This window comes from Hyperoodon ampullatus (assembly GCF_949752795.1).
Source record: "Hyperoodon ampullatus genome assembly, chromosome: 2".
In the NCBI taxonomy this organism is placed as follows: Eukaryota; Metazoa; Chordata; class Mammalia; order Artiodactyla; family Ziphiidae; genus Hyperoodon; species Hyperoodon ampullatus.
Window position 1 is genome coordinate 21,664,505 of NC_136915.1, and position 17,498 is coordinate 21,682,002.

Here is a 17,498-nt window from a genome sequence, read left to right on the forward strand (position 1 = left end):
CCCAGAGGTGTCAGAGACCGATGGGGCGGGGGTGGGGGGTGGGGGCCGGAGCTGGAGCCGGAGGGAAAGGGAGGGGAGAGGAGAGGGAGGGGAGGGGAGGGGGGCTGCCCGCGGGGGGTTGGGTCATTGTCTTTTAGAATTTGGGAGCCTTTGAAAAGCCGTGGGCCCTCCCACCGCTATTGTGCTGGGGAAGATGTAGCAGCCTCTTCTCCGAGCCACCCCTTTGCCTCCGGACTTCTCTGGGGCCAGCAGCCGGCCGACCTGGGGCCCGGGGCCGCGGGCTCAGCCGACTACCATGGGCTCTGTGTCAAACCAGCAGTTCGCAGGTTCGACCTCGGGACTTACTGGGGACAACTTAGGCTGCAGGGGCGCCCAGAAGCCACATAAAAGGGAGGTGGGGGAAGTGTCCCCCAGGCTAGCCGAAGGACCCTAAGTCTGCGGCCTCCTGTTTCAGGGGGCGATCTCTGGAGCAAGGAACCCTGGTGTCCCAGTGGCGTGCAAGCTGAAGCTACGGGGGCGGGGGGCAGAGAAGAGGAGGGGCCTGTCTGGCCGTCTGTCCCCGGGCAACGTGTTGTGGGAAGATGAGCAAAACTTTTGGGGCACCACTGGCCTCAGTTTAAGCTTGGGGAGCGCGGGAGGCAGCCGGGACAGGTATTCTCTCGCCGGCAGCTTGGTCTGCAGCGCCCTGGGTGTCCACCCGCGGGCTGCACACTCGGGTCTCCTAGCCGGGTCTCTGGTGGGGTCCTCCAATTCCGTGGCCCCCCAGCTGAGCGCCCTCCCAATCTCCAGGTGGCGGCGCCAAGGCGCCGGAGGAGGCGCAGGAGGACGCGGCCCGGGCGGCCGAGGAGCCGCAGCTGCTGCACGGAGCCGGCATCTGTAAGTGGTTCAACGTGCGCATGGGATTCGGCTTCCTGTCCATGACTGCCCGCGCCGGGGTCGCACTCGACCCCCCGGTGGATGTCTTTGTGCACCAGGTGAGACCGATCCCGGTAACTTTGCCGCGGGAAGGGGATGTTGGCGCGCGGATCCAAGGGTGGGCGGACGGCCTCGGCTGTTGGGTTGAGAGAGATCAAGGGCCCTCATTGTGCGCTCCCATCTGTGCCGTGGCACCCCAGTCCTGAGTCCCCTTTAACTCCAGCGGGACGAGAGCTGGGGGCAGAGCCGAGTATCAGCACCCCTACCCCCCTCCGGGAACCCCTCTGGTTTACCACGTGTCTGTTACCTCTTTCCCCTGGGCAGGGGGCAGGGGGCAGGGAGATGACCCCATGTGGCAGAACTAAGGTTGTATTGTGCTTGCCAGTGGGGGGAGGGCGAGCAGGCCGGCCAGGGAAGCACATGCCCGGTCAGAGCAGAGCCCTGAGCGCCCGCGCCTTTCACTATGGTGTGAATGGAGCTCCCGGCCTGGAGAGAGGGAGGGAAACCACTTCGGGACCCTACGGCGTAAAGCTGAGAAGTCAGCGGGGTCTCCTCACCCAGGTGGTCACCCAAAACTCAAGCTCTGGGGCCTGGGTGGGTTTGGCAGATCCTTGAAGGATCTCTCTGGGGGCTTGAAAGTTCCTCAAGAACACAGTCTCAGGCACACGGTTCACTCTCTGGGCTTTTACTGTTCATTTCCTATCAGGAAAGAAAACCCAAGGAGCCCAGGCCTTAGATTACTGGGCCAGGCTCGGAGAGAGTTAGGTTGCAACCCCAAGTTCTCAGTTAAAGCAAGGCAGCACAGTGGGGGTGAAATTCAGTGTCGCAGGGCAGAGGGTGGAGGGAGGCTAGCCTCTGGACCTATTCTCCTCAGCTTGGCATTTATGGCCCCAGACAGCCATTGATTGCTGTCCTAACATTCCCAGCCTCAAACAAGGAACCAGAGACTTCAGGTTTCCCTCCTCCCTGGCCACCCCTTCCTGAATATCTTAGAAGCATTTCTGTGGTCCTGGGCACAAGCCACACATAACAACCACGTAAAGGAAGTTGTTGCTTGTGTTCCCTCCACCTTTGGAGGTTTGGGGCTGGACCTGAGAAGAAATTGCTAATCCCAGGCACGGTAGGTTGACACCCAGGCCGGGCATGGAGGGGTTACTTCGGAGAGGTTGGCTTTAGGAGCAGTGGGGGAGGGGAAAGGAGGATGTGGGGATTAAGGGTTGGAGCCTGAGGGATGGTATTCTGGAGGGGGAGGGGTGGAGATGCTGGGTGGAGTAGTTGGAGGCAGCAGGGAAGTCTCTGAGCATGGCCCTCAGCGAGGACACAGAATGGGGGGAACAGGGGAGATAGAGGATATGGGGAGACGGGGGCCCACCAGTTAATGTTGGGGTCACTGGGCTACTAGAACATCTTTCCAGAAGGGTCGGCAGCAGAATGCTTGGCTACCCCCTTGCTTCACCCAGTTCCTCCACCCCCAACTTTACCCCCTCCCCATCAGACAACTAATTCTGGCTGGTGGCTTTGCCCCCTTCCCTGTCTCATTTACATATGTGAATGATAACCCACAGGAAGTAACTGTGGGAGAAAGAAGGGAATTGGCCTCTTTAGATCTATTAAATCACTTTATTACAGGAACCAGCTTTGAATGGCCCTCCTCAGCGGGGTGGCCAGCTCCCCCACTCTTCCATTTATCTGATCACAAAGAGATTAAAATCTCTCCTGGTCTGGAGATGACTGGACAGCTTCCCCAACTTTGGAAGGCTTGGAATAAAAGAGTCAAACCCAACGTTTTCTTGCCTCCCTTCCAAAGGCTGTTGAATAGGGAAGGACTGAGGGGAATGTATCCCCTCTGAGGTTCTTTGGTGATATCCAACTCCCAAGGAAGGTTTTCCTGAGCAAATGGATCTGTGCCTCAGCCCACTTACCCTTAGGATCGAAAGCAGTTGGGAAATATTGGAGGGCATAAAGGAAAGCAGGGACCTTCTGGTTTGGGGAGTGGAGCCCATACCACGTTATTTCAGATGGGTTTGCTGGGAGATAACTGTACTTTAGGGTCTTGGAATGTCCAGGGACATTCCACAGTTGAATAAGTTATCAGGAGGAGTTGAGCTGGGATAAGGAATCAAGAATTTGTCTCCCTAACACCCCCTACTAACAGTCACAGAGGACAATGGTGGAAGTTCCCTGAGCCTTACCTGGTAGCTCTGTCTTTTGATTGTGCACTGCTGGGGCTTAGGTTGATCCTCAAACCCGACCATAGCAGTCAGACTAGTGATTCCGGTCCTGCACTTGAGAAATTTGAAATCTCTCCCTGGGGATCTAATATAGAGGAATTAGGTAGATGCAGGACAATCCTTAAAAATCCTCCTGCGGGAGGGGCGTGTTCCCGAAGAGGAGAGAGAGTAAGACATTTCTCTTTAACAAGAAACCCTCTCCTTTGGCTGCTGGTGGTGGGTACCCTAGAATTGCAGGGTGGGTGGTGAGCAGGATAATTGTCCTAAGATAACATCTGCTAAGGGAGGGGGTCAGGGAGCCCCTTTCCTAAGGAAAGAGGAGGGGGGAGCAATTAAACATTTTCTTTTCCCTTCCAAGGTTGGGCCTATTTGGTTCCCAACACACTGTTCACTATTTTTACACTCCCTGTCAAACACGCAGTGCCCCACAGGGGTGGATGAGTGGGAAAGAAAACCTACCTTTAGCTTTTTTTAAAAATGAGTAAATAAAACCCATAAAGCAAAGAGACTTCTGTAACAACCCTTTTACTCAACCACAGGTCTTATGCTAGAACTCTCTTCCTGTCCCTGAATTTGGGGGAATTTAAGAATCATAATAATGGCAGGTGGCCAGCCCTTAAATCAAGGTTTCTCAACCTCAGCACTATTGACGTGTTTTGAGCAGGATAATGTCTCATTCTGGGCATCCCTCAGTTGCGACAACCAAAAATGTCTCCAGACATTGCCAAATGCCCCCTGGGAGGCAAACTCACCCCCAGTTGAAAAACAGTTATACATCGCAAGGTGGAACAAGAAAGAGCTAACTACTGTCTCCTGGTTTCCTGAGGTTCACCAAGGATTCTCAGTTCTCTATGGCCATTTTAAGAGTTTTGGCTTACCTCCTGTTTTCCTGTGGCTCAACTCCCAAACCCCTTAGATTTGTAGAAATTTGAAAATGAGGAAAAGGTCCCCTGCTTTCTCCCACAGCTCTTTGGAACCCAAGTCTGTTTAAAATGGCTTTCTGGCTAAAATGCTGTATTACAAGGCTTGGAGGCAAAAGAAGAGCCCAAATTTGACCGAGGGACCAAGTTTGGGTTAGGAGAAGAAATTTCCAATACCGAGAAATTGCTGAAGCCACGTGGCCTGCTTTTTCTGAAAAGGATGAGTGGGGGGGTAGTGAGAGCAACCTCAGGCCCATCTAGAGTAGGGCTCTTGGGTATGGGGGCAGGGAGAATGTAAAGGGATCTTTCCCACCTGGTTTATAACCTTACTAGTGCCTCTGATTACCCACCTTATGTTTCATTTTTTGATGTACTTGTCTTAACCCCTCCTCTAACCTGTAAACTCTTTGAAGAGAGAGACTAGCAGTCTGGTTAATTTTCTAGTAAGCACTTGGGCTGAAGAAATGAATATGGGTCCCCTGAGGAATCAGGAGTACACTAACAGTTGGGGGTCCTTGTCAGCAGAAGTCTTCCTCCAGCCACAAAAGGCTGGAGGTAGGGAGGGAATGTTAACTGATAGTTGCTCTCTCTTTCTGGACTAGGGCCTGAAACACCATGAAAGCTTGTAGAGAGAATGTCGATGGATCGCAGTTGAGCTCCAGACAGGATATTGGAGGCAGGGGTTTGATGGGTCATTCATTAGTTATTTCATTTCCATCTTAATAGGAAACTATTTTTTAAATGAGTGGATTTTTTCAGGAAGTTGGCAGAGAAGCACATGAGTTGGTTTGAGCATTATGGGATCTTCTTGGGTCCTCTTTCTGAAGAGACATGCTTTCTAGACAGCGTCCCAAGTAAAGGCTGTGCCACCATCATGAGCAAAGCTTGTGGTTGGTGACACCACAAGCTTGCCATACAAGTGGTTTTCAGTGATTTTCTCCAGGGCAAGGTTGTTTCTGGAACATTCCTAATCAAACTACCTATTGGAATTTGCTGGTGCTTTTTTTTTTTTTTTTTGAGAAACAGCCCTAGGCAAATCACCCCTCCTTTCTTCCTGCAGGCAAGAATAGCAGTTACTATCAGTGTTAAATCTGGGAGGTCAAAGGAGGTGGGGGGGAGGAGGAGAAAACTTTCAAGAATAGTACACACTTAGTACAGAGGCAGCTTGGAGTTACTTAATTCAGACTGGAAAGGAGAGTAAATGGCTTTTGTCAACAGAGCAGAGCAACAGCTGGGTTACTGGTTTAAAACTCCTGGACCCTTTCTTCACTCCATGGGTAGGTGGTGGGGGGGTGGGGACCTACCCTGGCTTGGGTCCTCATCAGAGTTCAGTCTCCTTGCGACTCCATTTTCCTAAGGACCAAGGAGAAGACGCCCACCCTAAGGAGCTGGGAACATCAACCTAGGTGAACACTTGTGTGCAGAGTTGAGAACCGCGCGGCTCCTTCCTCTCTTCTGCTCCCGTCTCCCCCTGGCTGCCTTTGTGCAGCCTGGCTGATGAGCAGCGCCATCTGGTGGAGAGCTCCAGGCTGGAGCCGGTGGTCCTGGCGGTGTGTCTGAGCAGAGGTGATGTGTGTGGGGTTGTATGCTCGCAGCCTTTGGTTCTGGACGGATCTCTTTTCCCCACCCTTCCTGACACACACATCATCAAAATAAACTGCTTCTGGGCTTCCCTGGTGGCGCAGTGGTTGAGAGTCCGCCTGCCGATGCAGGGGACACGGGTTCGTGCCCCGGTCCGGGAAGATCCCACATACCGCGGAGCGGCTGGGCCCGTGAGCCATGGCCGCTGAGCCTGTGCTCCGCAGCGGGAGAGGCCACAACAGTGAGAGGCCCGCGTACCGCAAAAAATATATATATATAAATAAATAAAATAAATAAATTGCTTCTAATAGAACCCATTGGTTTCCTAGCTCCTGCCAAACCCTACCTTCAGGAATGACGCTTGGGTTGAACTGCGAGGACGCCTTGGGACCAAGTCATTAAAGTTACTTTCACCTGCTGCTTTTTACTTTTTCATCGTGGCTGTTAGAAAGTTTTTAAACGGCTGTGCATCTTGCATTGTATTGCATAGTGCTGGATATAGAGTCAGGCTAGTTGCAGTCTGCTCGGGGCTCTCACATTATAAATTTGGGCAAGGTGCTTCACCCCTCTGCCTCTGTGACCTCACCTGTAAGGGGGCATGATAAGGTCTACGTCACAGGCTTGGTGTGAGGGTCACATGTGTTACAACATGTAAAGTGCTTAAAACACTGCTTAGCCTATAGTAAGTATTAGTAATAAAATGAAATATTAGTCATTTTAGATAGTAGAGAACTTAGTTTCTTCTACAAATGTTTGTGCACTGCTAGGCACCTAGAACTGAGGGTATAAACATGCACTAGGTAGTCTTGAGCTGGGATGGCCCTGGGTATTGCAGAAAAGCCAGAAACCCAAGCTTTGATCAAGTCTGATCCCCTGCTTTTACAGATGATTATAGAAACCAGAACTTATTTATCCAAATTTCATAGAGCAAGTTGAGGGAAACTCGGGTTCCTGTGAGCTTTTTACTCCACGTGCCCTGAGTGACCCCTAAGGTCCCTTCTATCCCTAAGTTATAAAGGCCTAATACTTGATGTGGGGGAAGCTTAGAGTGGGCAGTGGTGAGGTATTAGGGGAGCAGGACTAAGTACTGTAACTGGCCCAAGTCCTTCCCTGCCATCCAAAAAAAAGAGAAATGCCTCCTGTAACTGTTTTCTGTCTGATTAAATGCCGTCTTCCTTTCTCCCCACTATAGACTGCCCACCCTCCTACCTCAAACAAATTGGGAAAGGAAGATGGGAGGCCTGCCTCCCTCCCACCTTTAATATAATTTATCTGAATAAATAACCCTAATTAGGTCCCTGAGTAAAAGGTTTGACTGAAAGCCCTGGAAAGGTGGGAGGGCAGGTCAGAAGGAAAGATGGCTGTTGGCGGCGGTGACTTTGGCAGACCAGCAAGCTTGACTGGGGAAGAAAGGTGTCTCTGTATCCGTTTCTCTCACCGTGACCATAACCCCTATGTGAAGAGGAAGGAAGGAACTGATGAATGCGGTGAATGTGGGGTGGGGGGGGAGTCAGGGGGGAATCTGCAGCCTCTGGAACTCCAGGAATCTGACCACCAGAACCAGCCAGTGTCAACTCTTTGTTTCCCCGGAGCTGGGCTCTATTGGGGGAGCTCAAGCCTTGCCCCTCCCCCCCAGGTCTTTTCTTTTTGGAGGGGATGGAGAGAGGGGCGGGGCCCGGGCCCCGCTTTGTGTGTGGCTGGGGGTGGGGTGGGGTGATAGCAAGAATTTCAGGCTCCTTTCCGATGCAGGCCCTGTGAGGCAGGCTCCGTGGGGCTGCACGCCGATTACCTACCTGATAAGAGAGGAATTCAAACTATGTGTTTTAGAAAGGGGCGGGGTAGGCCCCCACCCCCATCCCCGGGAGCCACCCCTGGAGACCACCAGTCTAAATCTTGACCGGTTATGGTGAGGTGCCTGCAGGGTTGGGGTTTTTTTGTTTTTGTTTTTTCTTCACCCTTTTAAAGTCTTAAGCAGACCTCAAATTCCTCCAGTGATGGAGTGGGTGAGCTGAGAGGGCTGGTCAATTTCATATGTCCCCATTTGTACTATCCTCTGGTTCTCATAGTAAGCCTAGGAGGTGTGGATGGAGGAGAGTGCTGTCCTCAGTAAACTGGAGCTCAGAGAGGAGATGTTTTTCTGAGTTTCCACTGCCAGTTAGTGATAAAAACTAGAGTTAAAATTCCCAGTCTCTTAACACTTCTTTCTCACTGTTACCCCACCCTCATCCAAGCTGAAGAGGTTGATGATAATTGCCACTCAGGATTTATGTGTGGCAGGCTATGTGTTAACTACTTTTCATGCATAAACCCTCACAGCACCACCATAAAATTATTATTTACTCCATTTTGTAGGGTAGCACAGAAAGCGGGGACAGGCTGTCAGACTCTAAACCCTGGCTCTTAGTCACTTATCTATCTGCTGAATCACAGCGAGGACTGGGAGTGTTCCAGCCTAAGAGCCCACTAGGCAAATGGGAAAAGCTGGGTTTGCCTGGGTCAAGAATGCTCTTGGTCTGGCTCCTCCAGCACCTCCTGACTCACTGGCTTGTCCCAGCTCAATAAGAGACAAGTCAGATTTAACATCAAATTCAGTGTGGTTGTTATACAACAGGGAGGGGGAAAGAGATTTCACCTTTCTGAAATGTTTTTATTTTCTGCTTTAATGCTCCACATCAAGATTGGTGGGGGGAGTCATCACAATTCTGGCTGTTCCTGTGGGAATAAGAAGAAAGGATCCCCAAACTTTGGAATATTTCATTGATATTTATTGAGCACATATTCTTGATGTTTCCCTACCCGCGTAATCTTCATTAAAATCTTAGGTAGGGACTTCCCTGGTGGTGCAGTGGATGGGACTCCGCACTCCCAGCGCAGTGGGACCAGCTTTGATCCCTGGTCTCAGAACTAGATCCCACATGCATGCTGCAACTGAGAGTTCGCATGCCACAGCTAAGGAAACCTGGAGCCGCAGCTAAGGGGGCCCACCTGCTGCGACTGGAGAGCCCACGCGGTGCTGCAACAGGGAAGCTGGTGGGCCACAACTGAGGAGCCCGCCTGCCACAACTAGGACCCAGTGCAACCAAAAAAAAAAAAACCAAAAAACACCCTAAGGTAGGTTTTTATCCTGTTCTCTGAGGCCCAGAGGTGAGTGACTGACCAAGGTCACACATGATGCTGGAAATTGGTAGAAACAGCATTTCATGAACCAGGTTGTGTCTGGCACCTGAGCCTATGCTCTTAACCAATGACCTCAATGGAAGTTTTGTCTTAAGCAGTACCATCTAAATTAAAACAAAAATGTAAATGACTGAGGAATTGGGGATCGCATCTGGCAAAAGAGCATGTTTCACCTAAGTCCCAGTTTGAAATAGTCACCCTGCCCCGTCACTACCACCAGCAGCATAACATGCCTCAAGCCGGGACTGGGTGCATGATGATCCCTTTTGCTTCTGAACCGCATTTTCAATGAGGACTGCACCTTGTTGACATATATGACCGTGCTCTTTGGATGTTGTGGAAGCTATCTATAATGAAGCCTGTTCTGGGCAGGGTCTGGGAGAGGCTGTCGCTCCACTAATGTGTTGTTGACGCAGTAAGTGGCAAGGTGAAATGGGCTGTGAGCTTCAAATCGGAAACCCTGGGTTCTTCTGACCCTGGTTTTGCCACTCAACTAGCTGTGTGAATAACTCCTTTTTTTTTGGTTCAAACATGCAGTGTTTTAGTGAGATCATTCCACACATTATTCGAAGTCCTTTCCTTTAACAATTTGCTCATCTTCCCAAGTTAAATAATTAAAACCTACCTCCTTGTTCATTCATCCAAAATGTTCTAGGCATTATTTAGGTGTCAAAATGCAGCAGTGAACAAAACAGGGACTTTCCAACTTTACATTCTTTTTAATGGCTTCATGGTATTTTTGTTTTCTGTTGTTTTTTTGAACAAGTGAGATACTGAACATAGGTGTCATGCTAAGTCCTCCTGCAAATTACCTGCTTATATTCTGTTCTGTGATTCTTTTTTCTTAGTGACTTATAGTAGCTTTTTGTAGTTTTATCAGTTTAGTTATCTGTCTTGATTTTTTAAAAAACTGTCTCAAAGTTTTTTCCTCTTAACACTGAGATATTTAATTCTTCCGAAATATGTTTTGAATACGTATGATGCAAAGTGTAGATTTCTGGCTTCATTTTCAAATGGATAACTGTTTTCTCAATAGTATTTATGGAATTGTTTTCCTCACCTGTTGATTTCTCCACTTAATCTTGGATCTCCCAGTAGACTTTCCCTTCTAATCCACTTATCTGTCTGCTTGGGTCATCTGTCTTTTCCCTTCAACTTTCAGAAACATTGTTTTGATATAATTTCAAACTTGGGAAAAGGTTGCAAGAATAGTACTAAAAACTCCCATATAACCTTTGCCCAGATTTATCAGTCCTTAATATTTTGTCCCGTTTGCTTTATTATTCTTTTTCTTTGTACAGATAGACAGATATCAAGCATCTTTAAATATTTCAGTGTGTTTTTTCTAAAATAGGGCCATTCTCTTAACCTACTCTCAGTACAGCGATCAAAATTAGGGAACTTAACATTGAAACATTTATCTACATTCCATATGCAAATTTTGTCAGTTCTAATTTTTTTTTCTTTTTTTTGTCTAATATTTTTTCCTGTTCTAAGATCCAATCCAGAGTCACGTGTTGCATTCAGTTTCTTTACTTCTCTGGGGTTTGTCTTTCATGACTGACATTTTTTAAGTGTATAGGCCTGTTACTTTATTTGTTTTTTATTTTTATTTATGTTTATTTAATTATTTATGTTTAATTTTGGCTGCATTTGGGTCTTCACTGCTGCACACGGGCTTTCTCTAGTTGCAGCGAGCAGGGCTACTCTTCCTTGTGATGCTCGGGCTTCTCACTGCGGTGGCTTCTCATGTTGTGGAGCATGGGTTCTATGCAAGCGGGCTCAATAGTTGTGACTCACCGGCTCTAGAGCACAGGCTCAGTAGTTGTGGCGCACGGGCTTAGTTGCTCTGCGGCATGTGGGATCTTACCGGACCAGGGCTCGAACCCATGTCCCCTGCATTGGCAGGCAGGTTCTTAACCGCTTCGCCACCAGGGAAGCCCCAGGCCTGTTACTTTATATTTTACAATTTTACATTGGTTGATTTCTTATAAATGCTATGTTTAAGAATTTTTCTTGTTTTATTTTTCTTAGAACTTTGAGAATAGCTGCAAAAAATGCTATGGCATCTGTTTTCCTAATGATTGTTCCTAATGTGACGTAGATATTTTGTTCTTAATCGTGATGACTCTTTGAGTCACAGTTTCTTTACCGATAAAATGGAAGTGTTCTTCCAACCTTAGAGGAACATGTGCATGCAGGGTTTTTTGGTTTTGGTGTCATCATGGAGACTAACATTAAAATCTACCATGCTTCCCTCCCCCAGAGTAAGCTGCACATGGAGGGCTTCCGGAGCCTGAAGGAGGGTGAGGCCGTAGAGTTCACCTTTAAGAAGTCTGCCAAGGGCCTGGAATCTATCCGAGTCACCGGCCCTGGTGGGGTGTTCTGTATTGGGAGTGAGAGGCGGCCCAAAGGGAAGAACATGCAGAAACGCAGATCAAAGGGAGACAGGTATGGATTGCAAGGCAGCTTGTGTGGGTTGGGAGGGACATGCGGAGGATGAGGAAAACTCTCCTAATTTTGCCCCTTTCTTGGACCAGATTGCCAAAGGTAAAAGGAAGCCTGCGGCCCCTGGATGTGGGAGGTGAAGAGAGGGCAGTGTGTGAGGAGGGTACTTCATGACCTAGCTCTTCTACTTGACAAGTAATTATGTTCTGTTAGCACTAGCCTCGATTGCTAAACGGGGATCACGATACTAACCTCACATGATTATTTTAGAACTAAAAGAGACCATGGATGTGAAAGTGGATGTGGTCAGTACAAGATGGTGTATCTGTACCTGTTGCTTCTTCACGTCTCCAAATGGCTGGTTTCTTCCATCTTAGTTCTGTGCTCAAACAGATCACATAGTCTGGCTCCTTTAATTTCTTCTATATTTTTAATGAATGACAGGTACTCTTTTTAAGGGTATGGTAGTTCCCAATTGGGGTACAGGATTTCTGTTTTTGGTATTTTCAAGTTGACACGAATCTGAAGATATCATCTAGACAATTACGTATCTGGAAAGGACTCAGAGTCATCTAGTCATGTTCCTCCTTTTGTAAGTGGGGAAATTGGTCTCTAGGAAGGCAAGTGGGTATAGTAACAACTTGAACCAGAGCCCAGGTGTCCTCTCTCAGAGGAAGGCTTGTGGTCTCTTCTCACTCCTTTCTCTCAACTTTACCATCTTGCTTGGTGCTAGGTGCTACAACTGTGGAGGTCTAGACCATCATGCCAAGGAATGCAAACTGCCACCCCAGCCCAAGAAGTGCCACTTCTGCCAGAGCATCAACCATATGGTAGCCTCGTGTCCACTGAAGGCCCAGCAAGCTCCCAGCTCACAGGGAAAGCCAGCCTACTTTCGGGAGGAGGAAGAAGAGATCCATAGCCCTGCCATGCTCCCAGAGGCCCAGAATTGAGCCACAGTGGGTGGGGGCTAATCCGTTTGTGATCAGAAAGTTTTGAGGAAGAGGCATCAATCGGCAGAGTGGAGAAAGTGGGGACAGGGTGGGTAGGGGGCAGATGGCACTGCCATATATCTCAGGCCGGGAGCCAAAGCGTCACCCCCTCTTCCCTCTTGGTGGGGGGAAGGGGTGAGGCAAAGAAACTCCAATCATGCTCTATCCAAATGCACATGAGGGCTTTGGGGGGTAACCCTTCCTGCATGCTTTATCTGAGTCTCCACCCCCAGAATCTCCAGCTTTTGAAAGTGGCCTGCATAGGGAAGTTGTTTTACTCTTCAAGAAGGATATGGAATAATATTTCCCGTGCCAGAGTGAAAAGATTAAGCATGAGACCAGATTGATGGACCCAACCCACAAGCCACTACATTCTGTGGGAGGAAATATCTCAGGGGTAAGGCAGGGTTTTCCACATCTTGTCTGCTCACAACCTCCTCCTGGGAGAGAGTGCTGAGAGAACTGTCCCAAGCAGTGGGTTGTGATGATAGGCAAAAGGGGGGTTGAGGGAACAGCTGCAGACCTGCTGCTTCTAAGCTCACTCCCACCCCATTCTGGGCCAATACAATTTTATTTATTTGCTCCCTTGGATGACTGTACCTTGGGTCCCACTTTCTTCAGGATGCCAACTGCACTAGCTGTGTGCGAATGACGTATCTTGTGCATTTTAACTTTTTTTTTCATAATATAAATATTCTGGTTTTGTATTTTTGTGTATTTTAATCTAAGGCCCTCATTCCTGCACTGTGTTCTCAGGTACGTGAGCAATCTCAGGGATAAGTCGGCAGCAGCTCCGGGTCTGCACAGCAGGAATACTTTTTGTTGCTCTATCACCAGAGAGAACAACTATTTGGAGCGTATAGCCTATTGAACTACCTCATTTTTGCCAATTAGAGCTGGCTTTTCTGCCACAGTGTCCTCTTGAAACCCCTCCATCTTCAATGTTTCATGGGAGACTAGGTTTTAACTGGGTTGCCTCATGACTTGGTCTCCTTCTACTGAAAGATTGGAAATTGGTCTGAACAGGAAAAGGTGGTACAGAGAGGTTAGGAGAGGCTGGGCCAGGTAAAAGGTGCAGAGAGGGGAAGCCAAGATTAGGCAGAGGTCATCTGTATGCGTGATAAAGGATTCCTGTTCCAGACCTCTAATCCCAGGGAATAGGACTCGCTTTACATACCAGGTCCATCCTTCAGTGGATTGGGCTAGGCCTAACATACACAACAGGGTGTATTGTATGTGTTTTTGTAAAAACTGTGAGTTGGTAAGGACAGGTTTTAAGAATGATGCCTCTGTACCCATCTTGAGCTGCCCAGGGATGGATATATGAAGCAAGGACAAGATCCTTAATCTTTAACAATTCTGGACTTTTCCTCCTTGGTTTCCAGAGAGACCATCATCAGTGATGGCTTCTTTGTGGTTTCCAGAGCCAGTGTCCTGCCCTGCTGCAGCAGTAATTAGTGTCATGGTAGCTAAAGGAGAAAAGGGGGTTTCGTTTACATGCTGTGAGATCACTGCAAACCTACCTCACTGTGTTGTAACGGGGCAAATGCAATAGAACGCATTGGGTGATGTGTGTCTGATCCTGGGTTCTTGTCTCCCCCAACTGCTGCCCCCCTCTAGTTATTGTATTTGTCTGGACTTTGTAGGACTTCACAAGTAGCTGATTTGGTGATTGCTAGGTGGCCTAGTTTGTGTAAATATAATGTGTTGGTCTTCTCCATGTTCTTTTGGGGTTTTATTGTTTACAAACTTCTTTTTATATTGAGAAAAATAGCCAAAGCATCTTTGACAAAAGGTCTGCACCAGCCAAAAAGATCTGAAACATAAACTTGGGGGCCCCTCTTCCTGAAGTGGGAGGTCTTGAACTACACTTTCTTTTGTGTTCCCCTTCCCCTGCCTATTTCGAACAAGATTTTCTGTCCTAAAAACTGTATTCCTACCCCTTCTTCTTTCCCCCTTCGTGCCCTCCCCCAAAATAGTCCATACACCTATACGTTTAATTTGTGGGGTGTCTGTGATTAAACAGTTTGTGCAAAAATCCTGAAGAAGCTAAGAACTCACCATCCCTTGTTCTCAGTCTCCTGAGTCATGACCATTCCTTGATTTGATTCATGCCAAACAGACTGCTGTCTTTGGATGGATTAAAACCTACTTTAATCTCTAATCCTAGGGTAGAGAGGAGCAACGAGGGGGCCTTCCATGTAGAAGGTGGGGTTGGGAGACCATGAAGGGAAAGATGAATGTATAGCCAAGTCACTCAGGAACTTTTATGCAGGTGCAAGAAACTTATGTCAAAGTGGCCACAAAATTGTTTAATAGGAGACGGACGAATGTAACTCCATGTTTACTGCTAGAAACCAAAGCTTTGTGTGAAATCTTGAATTTATGGGGAGGGAGGGAGGGTAGAAAAGCATGTACCTGTTCTTCATCCCTTCCCCTCATTACTGAACTGCAGGAGACTGAGCCCCCTTGGGCTTTGGCGACCCCATCTGGGCAGTGTTTATTTGTTGGTTGATTTTGCTGTACCAGGTACTTCCTTTCCCATTTGCTATCATTTTGTAACACACATGCTGACCCTTTTCCCTTCCCCTTCTTTTCCTTGGGAAAATACAATGAATAAAGACTTATTGGTACCAAAACTGTCATCTCCTTGGTTGATATTTAAGGTGCTTTCTTCCTACCATTATTTCCACTTTCTTGGATTGGGACTCAGAAGTCACGAGAAGAACCATTAAGTTTTCTGTTCAGCCATTTTGTTAGGAGTGAATCTTGAAAGTTCAGTCTTTTTAGCACCTCATTACAGTGGATTTTTTTTTTTTTTTTTTTTTTTTTTTTTTTTTTTTTTGTGGTACGCGGGCCTCTCACTGTTGTGGCCTCTCCCGTTGCGGAGCACAGGCTCCGGATGCACAGGCTCAGCAGCCATGGCTCACGGGCCCAGCCGCTCCGCGGCATATGGGATCCTCCCAGACCGGGGCACGAACCCGTATCCCCTGCATCGGCAGGCGGACTCTCAACCACTGCGCCACCAGGGAGGCCCTACAGTGGATTTTTGTTTCTAGTTAAGGCCTCTTGTCCTTTCCTTGGAAGCTGCCACATTCAAGAGGGGATTAAGGGCTTGGCATGCATAAGAATGGGGTTGCCTGTGCCACTGACTGGGATGAAAGGATGGGGCCATGGCTTGGGGCATGAGACCCTAATAATACTTTGTCCCTTGCTCCTCAAAGCCCTTTACAAATCTTAATTAATTAACCCCCTGCAGCAACCCAGGGATGGAAATACACGGGAAACTGGAGAAATTGAGGCCAGAGGAGATACACTGACCAGCTATAAACACATGTTAACAAGTTCACTAGCCGCCTGATGAACACTGTATTTTTAAATTTAAACATCTAGCTCCCCCTAAGGGAAGGACGGTTTAGAAAAGAAAGACTTGATTGGAGGCATACCAACTATCACACAAAGTGCATGGAAACGTTAACAGAACAAGGATAAGAAGTTTCATATATCCCTCTAGGGACTTCCTACCAAAAGTCAAAGCTGACATTGGAAGATGTTAAAAGTAGCAAGCTACTACTGGACTTCAGTAAATGGTTTTCCTGCAAAATGGAAGTAATCAGCTAGGCAGAAACTTACTAACCTACATGCAAAGCAGGAAGGATGGAAAAGCTTAAGAGACTATTCATGGGTGGGTTACTCATCTCTGGAGGGCATTCTTTGATCATTTCACTCTGTTAAAAATAACCCTTTCATCAGAAAGAGTGGAAGACAAAAGTAATGAATCGGGAGTCATGACTACAGTATCTCTTCCTTGCCTTGTTTCCTTGACACTGCAACCCAAAGTAAGAAACTACAAGAAGGTTCTCTGAAAATGGTAAAGTTTTTTTTTTTCTTTTCCCTTCTCTAATTTTGAGAAAACTAAACTCCCAATATCTTTTGTGAGTTAGTGCCTCAAATTCCTGCAACCCTTTTCTTTAAAGGTTTGGTACAGAATGAATGCCCTTGATTTTTCTGTCAGGGTTAGTTGATGGCCTTTCTTAAACTTTAGAAGTCATTCTTAGAGTTGTTTCTGGCCTAACCCTTTTTTGAGTTCTTTGGGTAGGTCCTGAGAATGCAAATCCTAAAATCTTGAGTGCCTTAAATCAGCACAAAATGGACTGATATTAAGTGCCCTGTGAGGCTAACTACGGCTAGGAACTTCGCAAACGATTAAATTCACTAAATAAGACAAAACAGTATAAAAACAGGATTTTAAAGACTTGTACCAAAAAAAAAAACCCAAACAAAAAGCACTTGTACCAGAGCTCTAAAGCCAGTGCTGCGGCCTTCCAGTTAGCAGGACGCTGCCTTAGCCCTTTTCTCAACAGTCCAAACTGCCACCAGTGGCTAAGAAGTCCCAGCATTTCTGAGGTGGGGCTCCCCTAATTCTTGCCCCGCAACCTAGCCCGCCTGACTGTCTACAGACTTCTCGGATCTCCCAGGTGGTCTGAACCCCGCCTTCCCCAGCCGGGTCCCTCGCACGTGGCCCGGAGCCGCGTAGCCCGCGCGGTTATCCCCTTCACCCCACCCCGCCCCGCCCCGCCCCAGAAGTGCGAACAGCCGAGAACTCTCGCTCATCTCCGTTCCTCCTCCGAGCGCGCAGGCGCAGGCCAGGGCCCCGCCCATTAGGTGACGGCAGAAGCGTGTCCCAGCGCCCAACGATGACGTGTTCTTCCAGCGCCACGTCGTGAGGAAGTGTCGGTCCCCTCGAGCGGTTGAAAGGTGCTGGCGGAGACTGTCAAGGTGCTGGATTCAGGGGGTGGATTAGAGAAGAGGAGAGAGATGACTGAGCGGGAGGCAGCTGTGGGAGAGACAAAGGGGTCAGTGGAAGATACAAGTGAGGGAGTAAATAGTTGGGAAATCTCCGGGGTAGGAGGTAACGGGTACAACAACTGAAGGGGTTAGTGACCCGGAGCCCCGAGAGTGGGAAACAGCCTGGTGGAAGATGGAGAAGGAAGAAGGGGAAGAATCAGGATGTAGGCACTATGATGTGACAGGAAGCAGACTTACATGTTCAGAAAAAGGCAGTGCAGACTCTGAGAAAAAAGGAGATGGGAGCAAGGTCCACCAAGCCCATAGAACCAAGGAAAGGCCTCTGCCCCAAAGGTCCTATTGGCTTATAAATTCTGGGTGGTGAAAGACTAGAGGCTTAGGACAGTGTCTTTTTTTTTTTTTTTTTTGGCTGTGCCGGGTCTTAGTTG

General features: G+C 48.2%; 1 protein-coding gene across 1 annotated transcript; it reads left to right on the top strand.

The window, feature by feature from the left end:
• Nucleotides 1-295: 295 nt before the first annotated feature.
• LIN28A (lin-28 homolog A) lies at nt 296-12,222 on the top strand (the record flags this gene model as incomplete). The annotated part of the gene is made up of 4 exons (XM_079697523.1): nt 296-326; nt 790-974; nt 11,091-11,275; nt 12,006-12,222. The coding sequence occupies 4 exons, from the start codon at nt 296-298 to the stop codon at nt 12,220-12,222; spliced, it is 618 nt and encodes a 205-aa protein (XP_079553649.1).
• Nucleotides 12,223-17,498: the final 5,276 nt, after the last annotated feature.